Genomic DNA, 12,215 nt, shown 5'->3' with positions numbered 1-12,215 from the left:
TGAGGTTTTCATTAAACGTAATTAGTTGACTGTTAGTTTAGCTTGATCTTTGGTCTCCACTTTCTGAGGTGGTTATTAATGGTAAAAACACAGATTTATGATTTAGTAGAGTTAATTTTGATTTTTTGGTTTTCACAGTATGTACATAAACTTTCAATGGCTTTGTTTAAGTGACCTTCTGCTGTTTCTAGGTTGTTGTGAGCTGAGAATAGGACCAAATCATCAGCAAACATAGCTATCTTTGTTTCTTTTATTTATATTTTTATCTAAGTCATTTAAGTAGATGGAAAAAAGGAGTGGGCTCAAAATGCTGCTACCTTGAGGGAGTCCCTGTCTTATTTTTACTTTCTAGGAAAATGTATTATTTATTTTAACTTGAATTGTTCTATTTCTTAGAAAGTCATAGATCCAGTTAAGAACTTTCCCTTCTATTCCAATATGACAAAGTTTGGAAAAGAGTTTCTGCCTCCACACCTTGTCAAAGGAATTGCTAAAATCTATAAAAGCTGCAATGGTGGATTTGGTAGGTTTAGTCTGGAAGTTATCTTGAATTGTCGGGTTAAGTAGAAAAGTTGATCAGTTGTTGAGTGATTTCTTCTAAAGGCAGCCTGAAAATTTGGTAGTATACTATTTTTGTTTAGATAGTAATTCAAACATTGGAGTATAATTTTTTCCATTAATTTGCCTGGAATATTGAAGTCATTGAAATTGGTCTATAACTTCCTGGTTGGTCTTGCAGTTTGTTAGGCTTTAAGATTGTTATGATTGTGGCTGTCTTTCGGAACTTTTCCTTGTTTTAGGCTATTGTTGTATAGGCGAAGTAGCCAATCTAAGGCTAGAGAAGGAAGATGTTTGATCATAATTCCTTGTATGTTATCTGGTCCACATGATTTATTTATATCGAGTCTCTCCAAGGCATCTCCCAATTCAGAGATTGTAAATGGATCCTAGAAACGTTTGTTTTGATATTTTGGGGAGTTTGCAACATTTTTCTGTTGTCGAGCCTGTTTTGATATTTGATGGTCTTTTCTAGTATTCATCTCTAGTTTGCTTATATTCTGAAAATGAAAGGCCAAGGTATTTGCGATCTCCCTATCTCCAATTTTGATATTTCCATCTGGATCTTTTAGCGTGTTAGTCTCACTTACCTTTGGTAGGTCTCTTTGTAAATTAGCAATCAGTTTCCAAAGTTTGGTATCTGAAGTGTTTGGATTTAAGTTGTGGCAAAATTCTTCCACCTAGTTCTTTGTAATATATTATATTTTTGTTTAATTTCAGCATTTATCTTGTTGTATACTCAATCCTGGTTTCTGGCGAGCTTCCAATTTTTAAGATGTTAAATAATTCATTTCGTTTAGTTATTTTACTGGCAAGTTCCTGGTGAACCTTTGTGTAGTTTGAAATAACTTTTCTCCTATAGCTTTGAGATACTTTTCTTTGCTGCATTTAGGATAGTATTCTTCCAAGTTATATAGTCTTTGTCTAAGTCATCATGGTATGTGTGATCGTTCAGCATTTTACTTACTCCATCCTTGTATTTCTCCCAATTTGCCTTCTGGAAGTTCCAATGATATTTTCTTTTTTGGGTGGGTCTAGTCATTTTTAGGTTCAGATTGATTAATATTGGAGTATGGTCGCTTCCTACTGGTTCCAAAACAGACCAAATAGCTTTGTCGTGAAGATCAGGAGACACTGCAGTGATATCTAGGGCATCTTTTGTACCATAAGAATGAGACAGATAAGTAGATTCCCCACTGTTGAGAGTTATTAGTCCTGTTTCATCTAAGAAATTACTCAGGTTTTCTCCTCTTGGGTTTATTTCCTCAGAACCCCATAACAGATGTTTGCTATTCATGTCTCCTAAGATAATGGAGTTTTCTTCAATGAGATGGTTTAGTTAAAGTTAACTCGATTTAGTTAAAGCAGGTTTTCAGCCTGCTTTAACTAAATCGAGTAAGTGGTGTAATAAATTTTATGAAGATCAGTGAATAAATTACACAGAGTATGAAAATAAGCTGAAGCATGGAAAATATCAGTTGCATTTCAATAAAGAACCTGCAGAATAAATAAGGCATATCTATTTAGGCACAATTTTTAGTGAAGATAGCAAATTAAATTTGGAATAGACTATTGAATAAGCAAAGCTAATAACGTAGAGAGTCATTTGAATAAGTTTATATGGAATAAGAAAGATTCCAAACAATAAACCAGCAGTATATATTGTTTTTTATATGATTATAAAAAAATTTTATAATCATATAAAATATATTTTTATATTTATATGATGCATAAATTAAATCAAATTTAATTTATGCATCAGAATTGGTTAAAAAATAAACATTGATAAAAGTCTAGAGATCCAGGACTTGAAAGTGATAAGAAGAATTAGGATCATGTCTTAATTGCATCAATTGGTATGAAAAGTGAAGATATTGGAAAGGAACATGGCATTGTTATCATTCAAGAATGCACGAGGTGAGCCAATTTAAGGTGGTGTGGTCACTTAGAGAATAGGAGAGGAAAAGTTAGTATGGTAGATAAAAGTTCCATTAAAGAGAAAATAGATAGATTTGATGTAGTTAGTTGTGCCTTAGAGGACAGAAATGTATCTGTAAGATAATTAGTAAATTTGGAATTAATTTGTTAAACTTGCAATAATAAAAATAGTGCAGTGCTATCATAATATTCTGTACGTCCCTTGAAGGGGTACATATTAGGAATTGATGAGATGTATGCCCATGTAATCAGTATTTGAAGCACAATGCAGTGCAATGTGTAGTCTTTGCAGCACTTGTTATATGCCTCTAAATTTCAGTCTACTGTTATCACTCCCAGATCTCAAATCTCATCCACTTCCTGAAGCACAGCTCCATCAGTATAGTACACAGTTATATCTCTGGATTCCAAAATGTAACATCTTGCGCTTATCATTTTTTGCTAAAAGTCTATTTAAATCTTTCTGAAGAGAATTAACATCAGCAGTGCACCTTATAATTCTCTTCAGCTTTGCATCCTCATCAAACTGAAGATCCCCAGTCGGTCCACAAAAAATATCATTAACAAATAAGTTAAACAGCAGTGGCCCAAGATCAGACTTCTGGGGCACATGCCACTGGTTAACCTCTGTGTTTTGAGACATTGCTCCATCACACACAACTTGCTCGTATCATTCAGAGAGCCAGTTTCTGATCCATCTAACCAATATGCTATTGATTCCCATCATATGCAGCTTGTACAGCAATCTATCGTGAGGTTATCTGTCAAATGCTTTTGCAAAGTCCGAAAATATCACTGTATATGAATCTCTGTTATCTAACATACTTATTACCTTATAAAATGCAAGTAGATTGTTAAAACAGAATTACTCTTTGGAAACCCATGTTGACCATCCTAAAGAATCTTCATATCTCCATCCAATCCTGTATTCTATTTATAACTGTCTCCAGTACCTGGACTACAACTGTGCAGGTATGCAGGCTGGTCTATAATTGGAAACTTTTTCCCTAGAACCATGTTTGTGGAGTCATACTATTTTGCCTTTTTTTCCACTCCTTAGAACCTTCCCCACTGCAAGTAACTTGCAATAAATAACTAGGTCAAGTGCATGGTTAACTGTGTCTTTCTTACTTATACTTTTTGTGCCTCATGGCACATAAGGTTGAGATCTGTTTTTTCCAGATACCTCTGTCCTGAGCCACCAGTTTACCATCCCAGCTCTGCCAGCCATTTTTCTTTCCTTTTCTGTTATTCTCTGCTGAGTTAATTTACACCTCTTTTTCTGTTTTCCTTCTGGGATCTATGGAATATAGCTATTGAGAATCTAGGAAGTTTTTAAGGAAGTAAACTGTTTTACAACTTCTTTAAAAATATGTGGTGATATTTCATCCATTCCCACAGCTTTATTAACATCTAACCCAATCAGTATACCTCTGATTCAGGTGTTGATCAGATATTCCTCCTCATGGGGCAGCTGCCTGTGGTAGAGGGGAACCTTTCAAGGATGGTACTGGTCCTTTTTATTCTTCCCATTTTTGTTTGCTTTTTCTCCCTGATTCTTCACTCTACTTCTCTTGAGTCTTTTACACTATCCTGTCTTCCAGACCACATCACTGGAATCCAATGCCCTGCTGCTGTGGACATCCAGAATGGGAGGATCCTTATTAGTCTTGCACTACTTTACCCCTGCTTTAGCAAGACTGGTAGTTCTGGATGGTCCAGCTAGAATAGAATCAATTGGCTAGCAGGCTTGCCAGCAAGGGTCAACAGTGTTGCAGTAAGTCTTCTGTATCATGAAGTGGGAGATGCTTTCCTGATACAAGAACATCTGATTTTAGTCTTCATTGACATGGAAAAAGCTTATGACAGAGCCTAGAGATATAGCATATTAAAAGACCTCTTAAATCTTGGTCTAAGGGGACACCATAATCTATTCTTACAGAATGAGATACTGATTGATGTTTTCTTGCTCTGCCTTTATCGTGTACTTGAATGGTTAGAGCTAGATTATGAGTCCCAAGTTTATAGTTCTACAAGGTAGCACCCTCTGATGGTTGGACCTTATGTCATCAGGGTATACAGATAGCTACACCAGTGCTTTTCACACATCGCCATTTAAAAGTCTTTATGTTGAAGAAAATGAACCTGCTGTATATTGCTTAGATGAAAATAATTGTTTCTTAACTATGCCCTAAAAAATAATCTCTTCCAGAGCATCCTACATGCATTAGTATATTTTTTCTGCATTGGAAAGCTCAATATCATGTACATCAGACTGCCATGCCTCCCTTTGGTATGCATGCATGTTAAAGAGATATGGAAGCTATTAGTATGAATGTTGACATTACATATACCAAATATAACAGCATTCCTCCATGGCAGGTTTGCAGTCCATCATGTAACTTCTCACTTTGTCAGCTGCAGATATCTCATACTGCATTATCTGTTTACCTGCAATTGTCTCATGCACATTCTGATTTCTTTCCCATCTATGCTGATGGTTCAAGATCTGAGACCTCTGTTGATTGTGCTGCTCTGTTTCCTGACATTACTATATTCCACCAAAATTCCACTTAATTGTTATACATCAGAATCCGTGAGTTAAGGCTAAAGTGCTGGGAGAAAACTCATGTTAGAGGCTTAATGGAGTGAAACAGCGCTAAGAAAGGATTAAAAATATTAATTCTTCCAAAATTTTATCTCAGTCACTAAGACATCATCAGGAAGTACAATATGAGACATAACACACACACACCACACGCGGACAAAAGACTAAAGTCCTAACTAGGCACCCTCTGTGGGCACCTGTTGAAAGCCTATGATGTAAACTGAGATCCTGAAGTATTAGTGTTTCCCATATTTATTTAAATTAGGCTGATTTCTGAGCGCAGCTGCCGAATTGAAAAATAGTCTTCTCTTCTAAATTTACTGTGATGGAGCATGGTGGTCTTTTTCCAATTGATTCATATTAGACACATTAGACTCTTTTCTCTCTCACCTCAATAGTCTTCACCTTGGAATCCAGTTTACTATAGATAAAGAAACTAATAATCATTTAGCATTTTTAGACACCTTGGTAACTCACCTACCCAATGGTAACCTGTCCTTTTCAGTATACAAGAAGTCCATCCACACAGGCAGATGCATTCACAAACTTTCCCATCACCACCTTCTCTCAACAATATGGTATCATAAAAACACTAACTCATAGAGCCTATAACTTTAGTTCCAACAAGACTTCTCTTGCAGCAGAACATAATCATATACACGGCACCCCTCTTATCTACAGTTCCCACAATGTCAAAAATATTAAATTAAATTAGTTCTTCTTCCAGTCCTTGACCATTTCTTCAGAAAGATTTTAGTAATGCTATCATCATCCCTTATGTCTGAGGCACTTAAAAAAAAAATAAACTGATTCTTAAAGAAATCTAATTTCTGCATGCTTTCAAGCTCTGCTAAAAGCTTGCTATCCTTATATGTTCCACTAAAGATGTGCTTGGAGTATATAAAGTGTCCTGTTCCTGAAAGTTGGACTACTATGGATTGATAGAAAAATCAGCCAACATCCATATGGAAGAACACAAAAACTACATTTGCAGTCAATGTTTAATCAGGCCTTGCAGATCATACTTTAGATATACCGGTCATAAAATCAATTGGAAAAATGCCACCAAGCTCCATCACACTAAATTTATAAGAGAAAGGCTATTTTTGGAATCTGTAGATGCTCTCAGAAATCATCCTAATTTAAATAAATATGGTTGCATTACACTTCCTGAAATATGGGAAACACTAATACTTTGAGATCCCAGTTTACATCCTAGGCTGCCAACCGGCGCCCACAAAGGTGCATTACCTATTTAGGACTCTAGTCTCTCATTTTTAAAACCTTTTTTCACTTAGTTTTGTGTTGCCTTTGTGTGTGTCACAAGTAAGGTGTGTCACATCTTATAAATTTAGTGTGACGGAGCTTGGTCCCATATTGTACTCCCTGATTATGTTTCAGCGACTGAGACAAAATATTGGAAGAATTAAATATTTTTAAATCCTTTCTCAAGTGCTGTTTCACTCTATTAAGTCTAACATGAATTATACACTGAGTTGTGTGCCATTCAGCATGCACTTGTACATCTAAAAGAAAAATGCTATCAAAAGTGTGTAAAATTTATACAGATCTTGAAAGTTTATTTATTTATTTTTATTTATTATTTTTTTTAAATTAGTTAGACTATAATAAATTTAGTTTATATTCAGTCCTGAAGATATTTTCAGGTGCAAACTTTGTTTGCTCACACTTGGATAAAGGATTAAACTAAATTTATTATATAGAATCATCGAGTTCTTTACAGGTCATCTTGTCTCTTATGTATAATTCACATCCAATGCTTTGTGAGATTTTACAACTGTTCTAGAAAATGAAGACCCTTGATTTTGATGTTTAGTTGTGCTTGATTTCCAGCCACACTGGAATTAAAGTAAATGAGATTGCAGAAGAAGCTACTAGAATTGGCCGCTATTATTCCAATGTGGCTGGAAGAGTCACTGCTAACCAACACCCTTATAGTCCATCTGGAAACTTGCCAAACCAACTTTACTGCCTCCTCCTTCATTCTGATGGAATGAAGGAGGAGTTCCATTCCATTCTATCCCCACTCTGCTTTCCCTAAAGATTACAACCCTCAGCTGTTTAAGCAAAATGTGAACAGATTTCTCTTTTCTTCTACTCCCCTTCCCCCCACACACATCAATAATTTGCTATAGGTCATATGGCCATTTGTGTGTGGATCAGATATATATTTAAAAAAAAAAAGATCAGCTTATATCTTTCCATTTACTGTTTAACAGTTCCATATACAGATTTCAGACAACTTATAAGATCAAAGCTGTTTGCCCATTGTCAGTTTTCAAGGCAGGAAGCACTGACAAACAAATTGCATGAAATAAAGCCTGAAATTAAGCATTGGCAGTCTAATCCACATTGAAACATAAGAGAGGAAGTTGGCACTGCACTGGTCACAGTCATGTTACATATTCTTATTTACTGAGGGCTGATGATCAACCTTTGTGTGAAAAATGAACATTTTTTTTTTGGTGGAGTGTTAGTACTTAATCAAGAGAGTAGTGAAATATTTTTACTCATCTAGCTGAGCTATATACACTCAGGCAGATGTTATCACACATAGACAAATTGCATGATGTGTTTTAATTTTTTTACAAAAAATTAATTTATTTAAACACATTTGCTTATCAGTTATATTTTTGTGTAGATACCAAATTGTGTAGTGTATAAATTTTCTAAATTTGTATTTTCTACAGGACATATTGTTTATTAATTTATCACTTCATTGTTATTATTTATTATTACCTTCAGTAGTGCTGTAACCATTGTTTTGGTGCAGTATGGCCTTTGTTGTTTTCCTTGCGGCTGTAAACCATAAATTTAGTCACTCAAAACTTCCTGATTCTTTCATCTGTAATTCTTCTAATACTTTCACCCCCCCACTTTATACATGTTGCACAGTTTCATTTACACCAGTATGATATACATATTAGTGTGTGTGTGATTGTTTTCCATGCCTGTTTATATATATATAGCTTGTATTCTTTTATTGGGATTCTAGGAGTGGTAGTTTTTTTTATTCTAACTAGCCTGTCATTTTCTCCTTTTTATTAACTTTCATAATTTCCATAAAAGATTTAATGAACCTGCCTTGAGAACTCTGCCCATGTTAAATATTTTAATCTTGTCCCCCTCCTCCCCCCAAGAAGAAAAAAAGGTTATTATTAATAGTTGCTGTTGTCCATGACTAGTCATTTTCAATAAATCACTTGTAAATAAAATCACACACACACACACACACACACACACACACACACACACACACACACACACACACACACACACACAATGGTTAGCCATTAGATGGATTTGCATCTTTGTTATGTATGAAATGTGTTTTCATGGTGTTATCTAATTGATGTATAGTTTTATCAGCTTCATTCAGAGTAAATTGTCAGTACTTAATAAGGAAGTTGAATTAAGTCTCATTACATTACTATTTTTGTCATCCAGCCAGTCATTGTTTTCATTTCTAAGCCGTGATTAGTATTGTTCATTTAACCTACAAAGAATTTCATTTGCAACTTACTGATGATTTTTTAAGCCTCTTCACTTATATATAATTTTTATCTGAATGGATTTTGTTTATGAAATGAATAAATGCAAGTTGCTTTTAGATAACATAACTTTGAATCAGAAATGCTCTGTACTATTTAGAGGAGTTATCAGTGTGAAGCGAACCTAAACTGAAGTATAAGTATTTTCATCCTAATACAGTAGAGCATATGCAGGGAGGGTCAATTTCTATGTTCTCCCTTAAGAAAGTATATACTCTCTTTCCCCCCCCCCCCCTCAGGTTATTCATATACTATCCATATTGCTGTCATTTTTAATGATGATTATATTTTCATTGCATTGAATATTACTAAGTAGATAATGGAAAAACTTAATTAAAAAAAAAATTAGACTTCAATGATAAAATCTGAGCATAAGTATTTGCTCCTCGCCCCCACCCCATTTTAATAAAATCAGAACTCCAAAAATTTCTACCCTCTTCTTACCTTATGAAAATTTTTCATATGCACTTCATGCATTCAAACAGAACTATAGATTATAATCAGTTTTAATAAATGTAATATTGAGAAACTGGCATCTTAAGTTCTCTCCTACTCCCACATTTGTGTTTGAAAGTGAATACATAAATATGACATTAAAAAAAAAAAACATTTAATATAAATAAAAAGACCAAAAAAATTGAAAACTTCTAATTGCTCAGTGCTAATTGCTAATTTCATATATCATATAAGTTGTTGATGACCTTTTGAGAGGTCAACAATTAGTTCATCATTTCAACTAGTTCAACAACTAGCAATCATCATTCCTACATCACTTTTGAGAGTGCTGATGTGAGAGCAATGGGATGATGGCTGACTTTTATCTCCCTTTTTAGGTACGGGCTGGACAAAGGTTTGCTTACACATTGTTGGGTAAGTGCAGATGAATATAACAGCTTATATAGCAATAAGTTTTAAAAGAGGTAAACCGTGAGTAGACATACCGGTACACAATAAATAATGGAAAAAACTCACGTAGAAAGATTATTTAATTGTATAATTTTCCAAAAATTTCCAGGCATCTTCAATACATTAAGCTCAAAATTAAACACTAACTGACAATTCCAAAAAGCGCCACCTAAGTAGCTGATGTAAGATAACTAAAAAGGTCAATAACTTTCCTAAAAAAAAAAAAAAAAAAAAAAAAAAAAAAAAATTAATACAATAAAAAGTTAGGAAAGATTAGCTGATTTGTAAAGTACTATCTCCCATAAAGGGGATAGACGTAAGCCGTTGGATCTGTTTAAGTTAGGAGAATAAAGTAGAGTTTCACATGTTTCTTTATAAAGGCGTTCCATGAGAAACTGACTTTTGTGAAGAACTCTTGTCTTTCTCCAATGAACTCTGTGTCTAGTGAAGATGGCATGTTCAGAAAGTCCAGACTTTTCAGGTTTAAAGTATTCAACATAAAATTGGTGTTCTTCTAGCCGAATAGAGGCGGATCTTCCCGTTTGTCCGAAATAAGATAATCCACAAGAGCACGGAATCTGGTAGACACCTGGATGATTAAGATGTGGAAGCTTGTCCTTAGGAGAAGTGAGAAAGGTGGAGATTTTTCTAAACGGTCGAAAGGCAACAAAAATATTCAGTGGTTTTAAAACTTTTGTTATACGTTCACTGATGCCCTGTACATAAGGGATAGTAATGCGCATTATTTCCTCTGTGTTTGAAGAGGAAGACATATTAAAACTACTCAAAGTTCTTTTAATGAAGCAATTCTTATAACCATTAGGTAGAAAGGAAAAGATATAAGCGCTACTTAGGTGGCACTTTTTGGAATTGTCAGTTAGTGTTTAATTTTGAGCTTAATGTACTGAAGATGCCTGTGACACACAGGTGAAAATTATACTAATAAATAATCTTTGTACGTGAGTTTTTTCCGTTATTTATTGTGTGCCAGCTTATATAGCAGTACAGGATGCATGTTAATTGTGGAGCATAACTGAAAGAATGCCTTCTGGAGCATAACTGAAAGAATGCCATCTGGATCAAAAGACTTATTAGTATAATGATTCATCAGGATTTTTTTGATGTCTTTCTGGATCTGAGAAAATCAGAGGAGGCATGCAGTGGCAGTTTGTGGTAGTGCACGAGGTGATTTGCATTGGTTGTCTAAACAAGATTGGAGTAAGAGACTGATGCCAAGAGGTATGTATTTTTGGGGGGAGGTCACCATGGTTTCTGCCTCTCTCTCTCACATCCTGATGGTACCATGAGGATGGGAGAAAGAAGTTATACCCAACAGCCTCAACTAGGAATCGGAAGACTTGATTGTCAATTAAGGAGGTGGCAAATTTATTGCATTTATTCATTCCAAATTTTCATTTTCTTAAGATGAATGAAAATTTGGAATTCGAAAGAGGGATTTTGCTAGTGACAGCAGAAGAATTAGTGTCAAGAAGAGTAGAAGTACATCAGGAGAACAGGGATGCAGAGAGTAATTCATTTATGATAAAAGTTTAATAGAGTAAAACATGTGGTAGTTCATTTAAGGTCATCTGTGTGAGAAGCCAATAGGATTATTATTATTATTATTCAGGCCTCCATGGAGTCAAAAGACTCATTGTGGGAGGTCCTTCCTAAGAAACACAAAGTCTATCAAGACTCATCGAGGGGAGGTCCCCCCTAAGAAACACAGTCTATCATACCACTCCTTAAATGCATTGACCGTTCTTGCTCTCACCACTCCATCAGGCAATGCATTCCATGGTTCAACCACCCTCCATGCAAAGAAACCACTCCTCACCCTCTTTCTCACAGTTTCCTTTCATAACTTCCAGGGATGACCCCTTGTCATGACTCCTTCCCGCTGTTCAACCAAGTGAAAGAACTCCCCAGTGTCAACCCTGTAACCACCTCTCAACAGTTTAAAAGTCTCAATCATATCACCTCTCCTTCTATCCACAAAACTCTGTAGCCCACATTCCCTCAGCCGATCCTCATAACTATCATTGTACATTGAAACCATCTTTGTTATCTGCCTTTGTACCCTTTCCACAGTAAATTTATCCCTTTCAAATCCTGGGAACCAAATCTATGAACAATAGTCTAAGTGTGGTCTGATCAGAGTCTTATACAACGGAATGATAACTCTTTTATCTCTGCTGGTCAGTGTCCTTCTCATTATTGCAGCAATCCTCTGTGTTACCTTCACCACCTTTGCAATATGTCCCCTAAATTTCAGGTTTCTATCAATCATCAACCCCAGATCTCTTGTCTCCCCTACTTTCTCCAGTATAGCTCCTCTAATAGAGTATGCAGCGTCCCATTGATGTGTTCCAAACCTCATTTTGCTGCATTAAACCGAAGCCCCCATTCATTTGCCCATCTATCTAGCTTATTCAAATCCTCTTGCAGGGCTACCACATCTGCACTATTACTAATAACCCCAGTTTCGCATCATCTGCAAACAACCGAATATCCCCTTGCAATCCACGGACAATGTCATTGAATAGCCCTGTGGAACCCCACTTATAACCTTCTGCCTCTTTGATATTGCTCTAATATACACAACTCTCTGATACCTATCGGACAGCCAATCC

General features: G+C 35.4%; 1 protein-coding gene across 1 annotated transcript in view; it reads left to right on the top strand.

Annotated features, from left to right (window-relative positions):
* Nucleotides 1-12,215, top strand: part of RhoGAP1A (Rho GTPase activating protein at 1A) — a 587,523-nt gene that overhangs the window by 25,161 nt on the left and 550,147 nt on the right. Inside the window, exon 3 of the mRNA XM_090414103.1 lies at nucleotides 11,008-11,110. Coding sequence (XP_090270229.1) covers nucleotides 11,008-11,110 — 103 coding nt within the window. The remainder of the gene's footprint in view (nucleotides 1-11,007; nucleotides 11,111-12,215) is intronic.

This window comes from Typopeltis vanoorti, chromosome 24, assembly GCF_054136105.1.
Source record: "Typopeltis vanoorti isolate ZY-2024b chromosome 24, IOZ_Tvanoo_1.0, whole genome shotgun sequence".
Taxonomy (NCBI): domain Eukaryota; kingdom Metazoa; phylum Arthropoda; class Arachnida; order Uropygi; family Thelyphonidae; genus Typopeltis; species Typopeltis vanoorti.
Note: the sequence above shows the minus strand (reverse complement) of the source record. Positions and strands in the feature narration are given on the sequence as shown.